Source organism: Myripristis murdjan, chromosome 3 (genome assembly GCF_902150065.1).
Source record: "Myripristis murdjan chromosome 3, fMyrMur1.1, whole genome shotgun sequence".
NCBI classification, from domain to species: domain Eukaryota; kingdom Metazoa; phylum Chordata; class Actinopteri; order Holocentriformes; family Holocentridae; genus Myripristis; species Myripristis murdjan.
This window is the reverse complement of record NC_043982.1, coordinates 28,260,181-28,273,540: the sequence shown is the minus strand read 5'-3', so window position 1 is coordinate 28,273,540 and position 13,360 is coordinate 28,260,181. Positions and strand designations below refer to the sequence as shown.

At 41.0% G+C, this 13,360-nt stretch overlaps 1 protein-coding gene across 1 annotated transcript in view; it reads right to left on the bottom strand.

Annotated features, from left to right (window-relative positions):
- LOC115378771 (CUB and sushi domain-containing protein 1-like) overlaps positions 1 to 13,360 on the bottom strand; it is a 659,837-nt gene that overhangs the window by 284,630 nt on the left and 361,847 nt on the right. The window contains exons 4-5 of the mRNA XM_030079264.1: positions 2,815 to 3,009; positions 1,682 to 1,889 (exon numbers count right to left, since the gene is read on the bottom strand). Of these exons, the coding sequence (XP_029935124.1) occupies positions 1,682 to 1,889; positions 2,815 to 3,009 (403 nt within the window). The remainder of the gene's footprint in view (positions 1 to 1,681; positions 1,890 to 2,814; positions 3,010 to 13,360) is intronic.

Sequence of the window (13,360 nt, the reverse complement as noted above, 5' to 3'; positions counted from 1 at the left end):
ATAAAATGCTCCAAAGCCTTGTCTTAACCCATCAGAGACCCATCAGAGTGCCTCACTGTGGCTCATTTCATCCAATTCAACACCACTGAATAGCCATTATCAGTCATAATCCCCCCCACAGAGTATGGGTTAGCAGGTCCCTACTGCACTTTCTCGTTGGTCAGAGTGCTGTGATCATTTTTTCCTATCATCAATCCGTCTTCATCAGTCAAAGCTGGTCGTGTAAGGAGGTGGCTGGAGTGGTGGATGGGTCAATCACACGAAGCTTCACTCCACAGACCTGAGATCTAGGGCCCTATCTTGTGCCACCCGCTATCCGCTGCCACTACCCGCTACCCGCAAATTGCGGATTTAGGAACTTCCGCTATCCCTAAACGGTATCTTGCGCCACCCGCCACCCGCTATCCGTTATGCCGACTCCGTCATTTGCGCCTGGAAGTGTGTCCGTGGGCGTGTTTCATGCGCTATCCCTAAAGTTGCTATCTTGCGCACACACTTTAGGGATAGCGGATAGCGGGTGGTCCTGACCACCCGCTATCCGCTATCCCTAAAGTTTGGGCTGTTATGAGAGCGCGTCCAGGCGGCTTCAATGCGCGCCCCGACGGAGCCTCACCACGCACACGGTCGGACTGATACCGGGACGCCGCCGGAATGGACTGAGTATATTACTCATATAGACTGTTTAGAGGAAAGACTGTTTTAATTGGACACTTACGCCAGCACGTTTTATTGTTTTATCATAAGCCAGCAGCTGTGCTATATTTTTATTTTTAATATTTTATTTGCCCAATCTACCTTGTCAATAAATTAGTTTACACATAGTTCCACCTCTGCCTCTTGTGTGTGTGTGGTGTGGCCCGGGGATTTTACTCAATCAGTACAACCTTGTGACACGTCCACTTGGACACATGTGGCTCCACCTCCCGAATTAACTCGCCTATAATATAATATATAATATGTATATAAAGCCAACTTGCTTTAGCCTCAGTAGAAGCCCTGAGAAAATCTACCTCCCTCTCTCCATCGCGGGTTTAGGATTTAGGATTTAGGATAGCGCATCCTGCCCTTAAAGGCAATGGCACCTGGCACACTGATTGGTTTAACTGGCGTAACGCCCAAAACACGCCTATGCATAATATAGCGGGTAGCGCAGGTGTTTTGCGGATAGCGGGAGGTGCGCAAGATAGCAACTTTTACGGGGGAACGCCTCTTGCGCAACCCTAAATCCGCAAATAACGGGTTTAGGGAGTCTGGCGCAAGATAGGGCCCCTAGTCCCAACTCGAGCAGGAGCCGTGTTCATTTTTGGGCTCACAAACATTATCTAGCTAACATTCACTAGCGATGGTAGGGAATGTTACGTTAAGTTTCCTAACCTCAAGCAAGTAAATAATGGAAGCTAAGTTAACAAAAGCTAATGACAAAGCTGACATTTGAGTGGTTAAAGACGACGGACAATAGTAATAGGTGATAATAGCCTTCTGACCTACTACACTGTGCAGTGGTGATCTAATAACCCATACTTTTTGGGTGTGATTACGAGCGATAATGTCGTGTGATAATGGCACTAGTGTATGGAAAGTAATTTCTTCCCTTCGACATGACGTGTTGTTACACCTAACATTGTGTTTTCTGTGTGATGAATTATAGAATACATGTATGTGTGTATCACTTGCAACTCACCATATACTTGGTGCCTCCGTTCCGCTGATTTCCAGGAAGTCGTATCTGTCCTCCAACAGGAAGTCATTGAAGACCAGGGCTATAGTGTCCCCGGGCTCAGCCAGGATTGACCATGTACAGTCCAGGTTGTTCTCGTATTCTGCAGGGTAGCCAGGGCTGGTTATCGAACCTGCGGTGCCCCGTAACGTGCCGCCACACGCTCCTTCCGCTGGACAAGGACAGATAACAAGAAGACCCTCTATCTATACGTACACAGGTACTTTTCATATTTTCATAAACTGATATTTGTGTTTACTCCAGTGGGTTAGTTAGGCAATTTATTAACCACACATTCATTGACATAAAATGTCATTGTTGAATATCACATATTAATGTTTTTGTAATGATTTTAGTAATTAATGTTTTTACCTTTTCCCCCCTTTCAATTATGTGATTCTAATTTTGATATGTTCAGTGAGTTTAATTTCCCTTTCATCCCTGAAGTCATCCACAAAATGTTAAAAATAGTAATAATAAAAATAATAAAAAAAATTATAAAAAATAAAAATAATATACTGATCATCAAATCATCATACATTTATTTAATAAAGCAATCAATGAAGCACTAGAAACAGTTTACAAAGTGTTTACCTAAAATTACAGCACACTTAATAAAACACACTGAATAAAAAGAATTACAACAAAATAAGAAAGTCAAAAACTAAAACAAAATAAACACTTGAGACAAATAATTTAATCAAGGCATCGCTCTAAAAAAAAAAGAAGAAAAAAACAAGCAGATTTGTCAGATGATACTGAGTTGGCTAGCTTGAGTCTCTTGGGCAGGTCTTCCCACAATGTGGCAGGTTTGATGATGAAAACTTGGTCACTCAGATATAGTTTTGACTCTAGACCAACTGAGGCCAGAGGATCAAATTCAAAATTACTTAAATGGTCCGTAATATAGTTTGGGGGCAGACCTTGATGTAAAATCGATCAGTAAAATTTTGAATTGCGTGGCACTGAGTTGTGCCTGAGATGAAAACCAAATTTAGATTCCAAATCAATTAACAGACAGCAGACTGCAGACAGACAAGCAGATAGATAGACAGACAGACAGTTGAACAGATAGATAGACAGATAGATAGATTTACCTCTGCAAAATGGTGATGGGAAGTCCCACTGTGCTCCGCTGCCTGGTGACACAATGCATGTGAGGATGCTGTGTCCCTCCAGAACAAAGCCTGACTCACAGCTGTAGCGGATCTTGTCCCCCATATTGTACCGTGAGCCATGGATTACTCCGTTTGGAATAAGGCCAGGGGTGCCACATGTATGGCTGGGCAAGACTGTAATGGAGAAAATAAACAGAGGATAATATTATTTATTATCAAACCATATCTATCCTTGTTACAGAAGACCATGGATGACCCCTTGGAGTCAATCCAAGTGGGCTGCATCATGCCTGACTATGCATGCAGTGTGGCAAAAACTTGAAAATAAAGAGGAAACTATAAAGAGTATTGCCCTCTACAAAATGCCAAATCAGCTAACCAACAAACTTATTCATTTAACCAAAAAAAAAAAAAAAAAAAGAACCTGCCAACATTCATAAATACATCAACAACAAGAATAAAAATTTTACTGCTCTTGGCAAACCCAAATGATTTGCATCATTAGCCCGATTTGGACGGGATTAGTTTCCCAAATGCCATTTGAGTTTTTTTTTTCTTTTTTTATTTTAATGTCTGTGTTTTCATGTACCTGTTCGGATGGGGTTTGAATCTCTGTACGATTTCCCCAATCTTACAGAGGTGGTACTGGCTACATCAAACTGTCAATACACTTTTTTTTCTGAAGAAAAGATGAGAAGAAGAAAATCAAGCGATGTTGTTAGGCTTCCCATGCCGGTTAAATCGCCCAATTTTGTACCAATATCTCCATAACAGAGTACTGGAGCAGTATACAGATGTTTCAGTGAAAGGCATAGTTTTGCTCTAGGAAAATTCAAACAAAAAGAAATAAATCAAATACAGCCTACGCATTAGGTAGGGGTCAAAACCTATACATAAAAATTGACCTTTTGTTACTATCTATGATTCCCGTCCTGCCTGGTCCTGTTGACTTTATTCCTGTCCCATCTCAGTCATGTGATGCATAGTGAAATTGACTCACATCCCATGGGAATCCGACAGGAATGCCATGACCCACAAGATTCCTGAAAATATGTCAGCCTCTAATCTACAGTATTGTTGCATGTTTCACCTAGCAGGCAGCAACATGCAGTCTATAGTGTAATTAGGCTGAAATCTACAGACCATCAGACCAGCAACACAATGGCTCAAGTGGACAAAGTCTGCTGTATCTCTCTTGCCCCTTTTCCACCAAAAAGAACCTGGTGCTAGTTCGGTGCTGGTGCTAGAGCCAGAGGTTAACTGGTTCCAACAAAGAACCGGTTTGATTTTCCACCGGCCAAGAGCCAACCGGAGCCAAGTCAGAGCCACGTCATTACGTCAGCGTAAAACGTGTTGTGTGAGACACTCGCTCGAAATCACAATAACAAACATGAACGACAAATGGACAACCCATCGTAGCGATGCAAATACTGCTCGTGTCTTTACAAGCCTACATTGCAATCCAGAGGCGAAAAACGCATTTATTGCCGGCCAACCATTGTATTCGTGGTCGGAACAAATGGTGAGTATGTTTAGCTTTACGTTTATAGCGTTCGCTGTTCCCGTTTGGGTCTGTAACCCCGCCCACCAATGATGTGGTGGGTCGCGTCATCGGTTCATTCTCTGGCCCCTGTTTAGCCCCTGCTCGAAGTTGGTGCTTGCCTGGAACCGATTTGGAACCAGTTTGGCCGGTGCTTGGGCGGTGGAAAAACAAAAAAACTGTGCTAAGTCAGGCACTGGCTCCGAACCAGCCCTGGAACCGCTTTGGTGGAAAAGGGGTATCTGTGGCTCCACTGGTAACACCGTGTTATGTGTAGTTATAGAAATGGAGCATGTAACTCGCTGTGTGTGATGTGTGCATATATTGTGTACTCAGTTGGTCAGTTTAGACACGGTGTGTCTGTGTGTGTGTGTGCACACAATGCAGTGTGTCGACGTGTAAAGGGTATTCAGTTAGTCAATCTACATGTTTGTGTACGCTGTTCCAGTTAAATGCTAGCATGGTAATTAGACAAAGCTTCAACATGAGACCCTGAGAACTAGGACACGGAGGAAGGGTGGGCGGGGGGTGGGGTGTGTGTGTGTGTGGGGGGGGGGGGTGTCAAAGAGAGGGAGAGGAAGATGAAGATAAAGAGACAGAGAAAGGAGAGGGAGGGAGGGAGGAGGGGGGAGTGAATGAAAGAGAGACATGGGAGAGGCTGAGAGGAAAGGGGAGATACAGAGACCAGAGGAAGACAGACACAGAGAGAGGTGAACTAATTGCAGAGCGGCCTAAACATGTATAATTTACTCTAATTGACTCATTATTTGGGTTGCATGAAGTCATGCATTGCAGGCGAGTTCCTCTCATTCAGCTGACCATGCCTTCCTCTGTGTAAACACGCTGCCTGTTTTGTTTTAATAAGCTACAGCCACACTCCGAACCCAAGCTGAGGGCCTGGAGGAAGGAGGGATGAAATAAAGGGTGGAAGGAAACAGGGAAATAAGTAAGAAATCAGATGGAAGGAAGTCCGTAATCTAAGTCAGTAAGTCAGTCACTTAGGTAGAATGAAGTGTTCATAATTCTAGACCATGATCTGCAACACATATGTTACCACTGTTGTACTGCTGTAATTTTGCCCCATCTCCAAAAGGAAACGTTGTGAAAATGCTGTTTGCTATCAGAAGGTACAAAAAAAAAAAAAAAAAGGTTAAGTGACTGGTTTTGTATCTCAGTAATTTAGTTCTACTGTATTATGCAAATGAAAGTGGTACTAATGGAGGATGTACAGTATGTGGGATGAAAGCTGGAATTGGTGACAACTGCAGTTGATCAGTTTTGAAAGCTGGCATTGTCTCCCACTTGCAAGCAGTTTCATGTTAGTGTGTTGCTCATTTAGGGCATTTCACTACCACATGTAGCACATGTGAGGCTATTGCGCTGTGTAGGCCATTTCATGTGCACATGCAGGTAGTGCAGCCGGTTTCGTGATTGCATGTTGGTGTTTGTAAGGGGCTTCGTGACCACATACAGGACGTGTAGGGCTTTCAGGATGTGTGAGGCAGTGGTTCCCAAAGTGGCCAGGAGTTCTTGATAGGGCTTCATGGAGAACTTAGCAAAATTGGATTTAGTATAATTAAGGATAAGAATGCTTTTTTTGTTCATAATTTTTACATTCTCTATTTTGGCCTCCCTATTCACAATGTGAACACCAATTTAAATCATTAAGTCATGTACGTGGGCATGTCCCTCAAGAGTTAATATATTCTCAGATAGAGGCCCTGGAGACACATCGAGTTAGTGGTCCTTGGCCTGAAAAAATTCAGAGTATTGTGAGTATAGTGGGTCATGTGAGGTTACGATGGAGTGTCAGGAGTGTGTTATAACTGTGGGACCCAGCCAAACCCTTGATAATGCATTAATGGGTCACTTTTACCATGTAATCCATCATAAATAATAATTTCTTGTTTTAATCTGTATTATAATGTGCTGGATTATACAACTTCTTTTCAGTATGTAAGGTGTTCTGCTGTGATACTGAAAATAAATGAATATACATATATAGTATAAATTTATAATATACTGTCCAGCATATGTCTTGCGTTGTCCCTTTACACTGTATACTAGGTCCTTTCTTTGTGGTAAAGCAATTTTGATTGCTGTGTCTACCTACTTAATTGTTTTTATGTGTGTTTTCTTGTATGTTTTCTTGTGTTGCTTTTATATTGTTTTAATGCCTTTATGCTCTGTGTAAAGCACTTTGAATTGCCTTGTTGCTGAAATGTGCTATACAAATAAACTTGCCTTGCCTTACACACAGCATGACTAAAGTTTCCATAAAATAATCAGTAATATTAAATTGGGTTACTCTCACCTTGTAAGGTAATTTATGTTGAATATTAGTATGGTAACATATTGGTTATGTGCACAATGGTTTGCCTTGCCTGCCTTGTTTTAATCAGTAATATACAACCTTGTTAAAACCTAACCTAATGCCTAGGAAAGTTCAAATTAGCAGCTTGAAATTGTATTTAGGGACATAATAAATTTGATTACTTTATATTGGCTGACTCCTTTGCTTTTGATTCCATTTATCCCGACCATTTGGGACTCAAGATAATTTGAGGTTGTTCTGGGGAAAAAAAGTGTTCAGAGAGTGCACTATGATTCTGGACCATTCAAAATACAAAACATGGGCAGCTGTGTGAAAACCGCTGTGGCTCTGTGTTTAATGCATTAAAAAAAAAAAAAAAAAAAAAATACAATCTCTTCATCATCTCAATCCCTCAGGAAAAAGTGAAATGGTCTAAACACTGATATGGAGCCCCCTGATCTCTTAGACCACTGAAAACATGTAACATGCAAGTATAGAGAATTAATCCCAAGTGGCAAATTAATGAGAAAAGACTTGAAAAAAACGGTGAGGATGATGATCTAGCTTTCCTCCAAACCAACTCTAAATGTGTTCAAACAAGACAGAATGCAGATTAACCCACTCTTATCAAGAAAATTAAGGAGTCTAGAAACAAATCGATTAGCACTGGATACAAGTGGGATAATCTCATCTCACTGGCAGATTTTTTCACTTGTTTAAGGAAAACTAAGATTATGACACCGAATATGAGACTAAATAACATGTTACGATGGAGGATGATGTGGATGTGGATGATGATGATGATGATGATGATGTCCTTTTTTTTTTTTTGTTCATCAATGTCAGGCCATGCATAACGTGTGAATCCACATGCATGCATAATATCCTATGGACAATTTAAAACCATGGTCACAAACCTCCCTGCTTTGATGTGTATCTGGTTCAACTAATTTTTTAATCTGATTTTTCCTTTTCTGTTATTTATTTATTTATTTATTCATATATTTATTCTTTGTAGATCAACCTCTTTGAAAACCAGGGCAACCTCAATGATTCCTTCATGCACAAATAAGGTTTTGAATCGAACTGGATTGAATAACTGATGGTACAGATTCATGGTCATGATAATGCACAGAATTGGTGCTAACACAAAAGTATCCCATTTACTGTCTATGGGCTGACCTCCAGGCTATACATACAGTTGTCTAGGCTGTCTGGTTCTGGCATTGCAAAAGAGTTGCACCTGTTCACAGATATCAGAAAAGCACATGTACGAACTGAGTAACTATTGAGGGCTGTTCACTCAGAGGACACTTCACGTCTGAATGCATGTGCATGTTTCTGTGTGTGTGTGTGTGTGTGTGTGTGTGTGTGTGCGCCTTTACCCCAAGCCATGTGTCTGCCCTTGTGCCAGTATCCCTGTATGTGTGTGTGTGTGTGTGTGTGTGTGTGTGTGTGTGTGTGTGTGTGTGTGTGTGTGTGTGTGTACTGGGAGTGACTGATGATGTTCCTCTGTTGTGTTTGGCCCTTCTGGCCCTCCATAGCCTAAGGGCAGGTCACTGTGTTGCTATGGCAACTCCAGGCCAGGCCAGTGTTGTCATAGCGATACAGCAAGATGAGAGAAATGAAGACAGGAAGTGGAGGAAGTGGCGATGCCCCCAAACACCAACAGAGGAAAGTCTTGAAGGAAGGAGAGAGAGGGCGAGAAATGGCATTAACCTGCTGAAAGGGGAAGAAAAGGATGGAAGGAGAGAAAAGAAGAGAGAGAGGAAAGAGCAAGAGCAGGACGGACAATAGGGACAGAGGATAGAAGGAACACATGGAAAGACAGATGAGGAAAAAGGAGGAATGAACACATGGAGAAAACAATGTAAGGATGGAGGAAGTTAAAAGTGAAGAAGAAGAGGAGTATGGAAGTGAGGGAGGGAGAAAAAGGTGGATGAAAGGGGTGTTGGATTATGGCTTTTGTTGGCTGAATAACACCAGTGTTTTGTGGAAACCTTGTCTATCCAATTTTCTGTCCGCCCCTCATTCTGTTTCTTTTCTCTGTCTCCAGCTAAATTATACATGTTAAGAATACTCTACCATTATTTTTTTTCCTTCTGCCTCTGTGTTATGTAACAACTAGGGCTGGGTATTGTTAGGATTCTTCCCATTCCATTCCCATTTTCGATTCTCCTTATCAGTCCAATTCGTCATTGATTCTCCTATCGATTCCTACTGTATACACTGTCAGGGGAAAATGACCACATAGACAATGTGTGCGATTCTTTTGTCTTAGATTTCAAAATGAACTAAGGCACATTTGGCCCCTATTTGAGAGAACACAAAAAGAATGAAAAAATCAAGTAATTGGATTCACTTATGTATTTGCCTCTTTACTGGGTCATTAAAGGGCACTCTACATATAATTACAACATTTCCTACAGCATTTGAAGGCAGCATCTGCTTGCTACTGTTGTGACTTTTGGAGTGATGCAGAACAAGTATGGAAAATCTGGAATATAATGAGGTAAATATTGGACTTTTGGACCCACAGTGAAATAATTTGGCTTCACAACACTTGGATTATGCTGCACAAGCTGTCTGGAGTGATTTTATGGTGAATTTTTTGCCGTTTTTTGGAACTCTGAAGAAACAATCTTCAGCAGCTTCTGTTGTTTTGAATCACGGTGCCACAGAGCTGAGCTAGCAAATTTACTGTGTGTTATTTCTATCAGGCAAGCCTGAGAGAGGAATGAATAGCACAATGTTTTTATTTGCACGATATCTCTTTGAAGAGCCTGATGAACTGGACCCTGGAGTTGGATCTCCTGAGGAGTTGAATGTAATCAGCACAGGAGGTGGTGCAGAGGAGGTGGAATGGATAGCAGCAGAAGCAGCAAATGATAACTGACAGTGTGGCAAAATCCAACCTAAAACTAGTGTTAAAGAAAGCACGTATCCCCTCCTGTTGCTACCAAATTATGTCATTGTTTGCAAAAAACAGCACACCAAAAGGGTCAAAAAGGTTGTTGTAACACTACTCCAGAAAAAATCCTGCAGTTCCATATTCTTACTGATCAATACAAGATATCACTAGAGCTCAGCGGGGTTAGAACAGTGAGGTCCGCACCTGAGGGGGTCTTGAGTGGCTTCCTCAGCAAAATGAGGAGTAGTTTAATATCACTGTGATTTAATTTGCAAGAGATTTTTCAATGAAAAAATGTTTAAGTGATTATTTTAACATTATGTTTTGATTTCACGACTTTGAATCTACTGGTCATTGTTCATGTGCGACATCTAAATGATTTAAAACACAAACAGAATTATCATTTCATGTCAGCATCCCTGATGCATAATCACTTCAGACGGGGGTCTGCAGGTTAATGAAACTCAAGTTGGGGGTCAAGAACAAGAAAATGTCTGTAAACCTCTGGATAAGGGATACCAGGAGTATATTAGTAACCACTCTACCAGCCATTTGAGAGGCAGGCCACTAGTTCAACTAACTCTACCTCTAAATGCCACCTGTCGCCTCAATGTTGTACAAAGAGACTGTCTGCGCAGTTGTGGGAGAGAGTTCAAACTACAACAGCTGCTGCAGGCTGTAAGCCAAACTCCCTATCCCTCATATACTCCTCACATGTCAGGCCAATCTACACTAACTGTGGAGGTACAGCTATGTCCACATATATCTATCTGTCTATCGATCAGTCTGTCCATATGTCTACCTGTCTTTCTATAAACCTATTTACCTACCGACCTACAGGTCTGTATCATTGGTAGCAGAGGTCACATGCTGCTTGTAAAAATCTAAAATTGTTAACCTAAGTCTCCCACACTATCTCTACAATGTTCCACGTTATAAATGTACAGTGACACATTTTTGCCAGCCATCTGCCCAAAGCAGTAATGCACAACACTCCTTTAATCTGTGGTTATGGATGTACTAAAACAGTTTCTACTGGATAAAAGCCAGCCTACCTAACCTAAGTGTAGTCCCCACACAGCCTCCCCTATACTCCAGTGACACACACACACACACAAACCATAATTACATTCCACATTAAAAAAAAAAAAAAAAAAAAAAAAAAAAAAAAAAAGGGAAAAAAAATCAGTTGGCAGGGAATCACTGGTTTCCTATCAACAATAGAGCAGGTCTGCAGCATGAACATGGCTGCCACTGAACTACAATGACCACACATGTAGCTGCTCAGGGAGCAGGTGAAAGAAGATGCTGAATCTTCCCTGCTGCTACTAATTTTAGAGGTAATGGATGGGAAAACAACAATTTAAGGGGTTGTAATTTCAACAGTGATTTTAATAGTTATAAACACCTATTTGTACATACAAATGTATGTACAAATCTATGTAGACATGTATCAAATGTATTATAATCTGTCATACATTTGACCACATGAATTTTGCTTCATCTATTTCTTCAAGCTAAGTGTGACATGTCAGTGTCATTACCCTTTACAGTGGGTGGTGCTCTTTGGCTCTTTTTGATTGACAGGGGTCAACCTGTCAACCAACCGGGGACTTGCCAAAACCCCATGGAGTTCAGGGACTGACTTTTGTTTCTCTTTCTACTGCATGGAGAACCATCCATAAAGGACAGGAGCTGCTCCATTACCCATCAGGGTAGATACATTATTCAGACATACATGACATAGAGATAGAATAGAAATGCTTCTTCAATCCATGAAATAGCCTACATGGTGTGGCACGCCTTGATAAGTTCTTGCAGTTTGTGAGTTGTCACTCCCATAAAACAGTTCCTTAAGCTTATGCTAAATTGAATGGTATGGTAGAATGAATGGTCGCAGTCACTAAATAATGAGGATGAACATAGTATGAGTGCCTTCTCAACACCTAAATGTGACACAGCCCAAGTTAATAAGTGTGTGACATCTAACTTCTCTAAACTTCATGTTTGATTTCCAGGGGCTATCATTAAATTTAAAGTACAACAAGCAGAACTAGAACCACTATTATGCTGTACACATATAGCCAAAGACAGTCTTGGACAGATGTGTGAGCCAGAGCATCTGAAATATGTGGGAGAAAATCCATCCCTTAGAGAAATAAACATTTTGGCAGGGTAAGAATATTTTGTTTTAGGGAGAAATAAACTTTTTGTAACTTTCTTAAGCTAAACTCACAACACAGGTTAATTTCATCCCAGTGTTCATGTACACAAATGTAAACAAATATTTTGCCTGTTCAAAAAAGCAGTTAGAACTTAGGTGTATGTGTCACATTGTCTTCTTGTACCAAGACTTCAGACAGTACATTTCAGAGAGGAAAAAAGAAAAAACATCCTCAATCCAATAAATCTCTACGTAAACAAGGGCAGCTTTAGGGGATCATAGCTCAACAAGGGATGCCATACTGCAATTTCAGGTTGAGCCCTTAGATTTCACAGAGGATTATGTATCCCACTCAACATCCAACTAGAAATGTTGGGGAAAAGTGTGGGGATACCTGCGCCAAACATTCACCACATGGAGTCTAAACAAATCACTCCCCATCCGCAGCTCTGCAGACCGGGAGTTCACTCTGAAAACAGCTCTCAATGGGCACAATCCATAATGCTTTAACACCATAATTTGGTTCCCATGGTGTTGCTGTATTAACAAACAGCAATTCCCACACTGTTTTAATCTATGATTCTTGATGTACCTGGAGTTGTTGCTGCTGGCGATATGCCAAAGACCCAGATCTAAATGGACTCCCCAACACCGCCCGTACTCCCATGGTGTAAATGTATTAACAGCTCCAGTGACACACAGTACATAATAGCTCTAACCAACCAAACTCTAATGGGGCCCATAGCCAGCTGTGGCCAAGGGCCATAGCTAAATGGAGGCCTCATACCACCTGCTTATGCTCCCTGTATCAACAGCCAAAGTGACATTTCGAGCAGCTCCAACTCATTAATCAACTACATTCAAGGCGTATTTCACATTCTGGACATTGCTTTTCACTGATAATCGTTGTAACTGAGCCATGCAGACTAATTTTCACTATAGTATACACTATATATTCCGTGTTTGGAGGTAGATTTTTTTCTGTGATACATTGTAAAACACATCAGTGTCTTACTGGATCACTGAATAATACTGTTGTTTAACCTTCATGGGTTCTTCAACCTTTTAATGAAATCATACACGGATACAGTGTCCTCCAGCTGGCTTCACTTTAAAACAAATCCAAACTCACTGACTGTTATTAAGTCTCAGAATAGACAAACTTGTGAAACAGTGTTCATATTTTTGGGATACGTTGTAAGAAGAGCTTTGCTTTTCAGGGTAGTTGCAGACTCCTCTCTCAGCTTGTGGTTCCATTAACAACTCCACTTAAAGCTAAGAAATGTTGTTGGCAATGTGCTCAGATGATTTAGGAACAGCCACTGAGTGGGCTTGTGGAGCTAATGTTGCTAGCGATGAACAATTACAATGTCAAAGCTCTCCTTTTTTAAAGTTTCTTTGTCAGAATCTAAATGATCTTAAGCTAAAACTCACTCTATGAATAACAGACTGATTTTGTCGACCTTTACTGTGTACATAATAAACATCTCTGCCCTCAAGTTACAATGTACACCAAAAGCAGCTGCTGTCTTCATTCTATAATATACACTACTATGATACTACAATGATAACAATAACAATACAATACAATGCTAA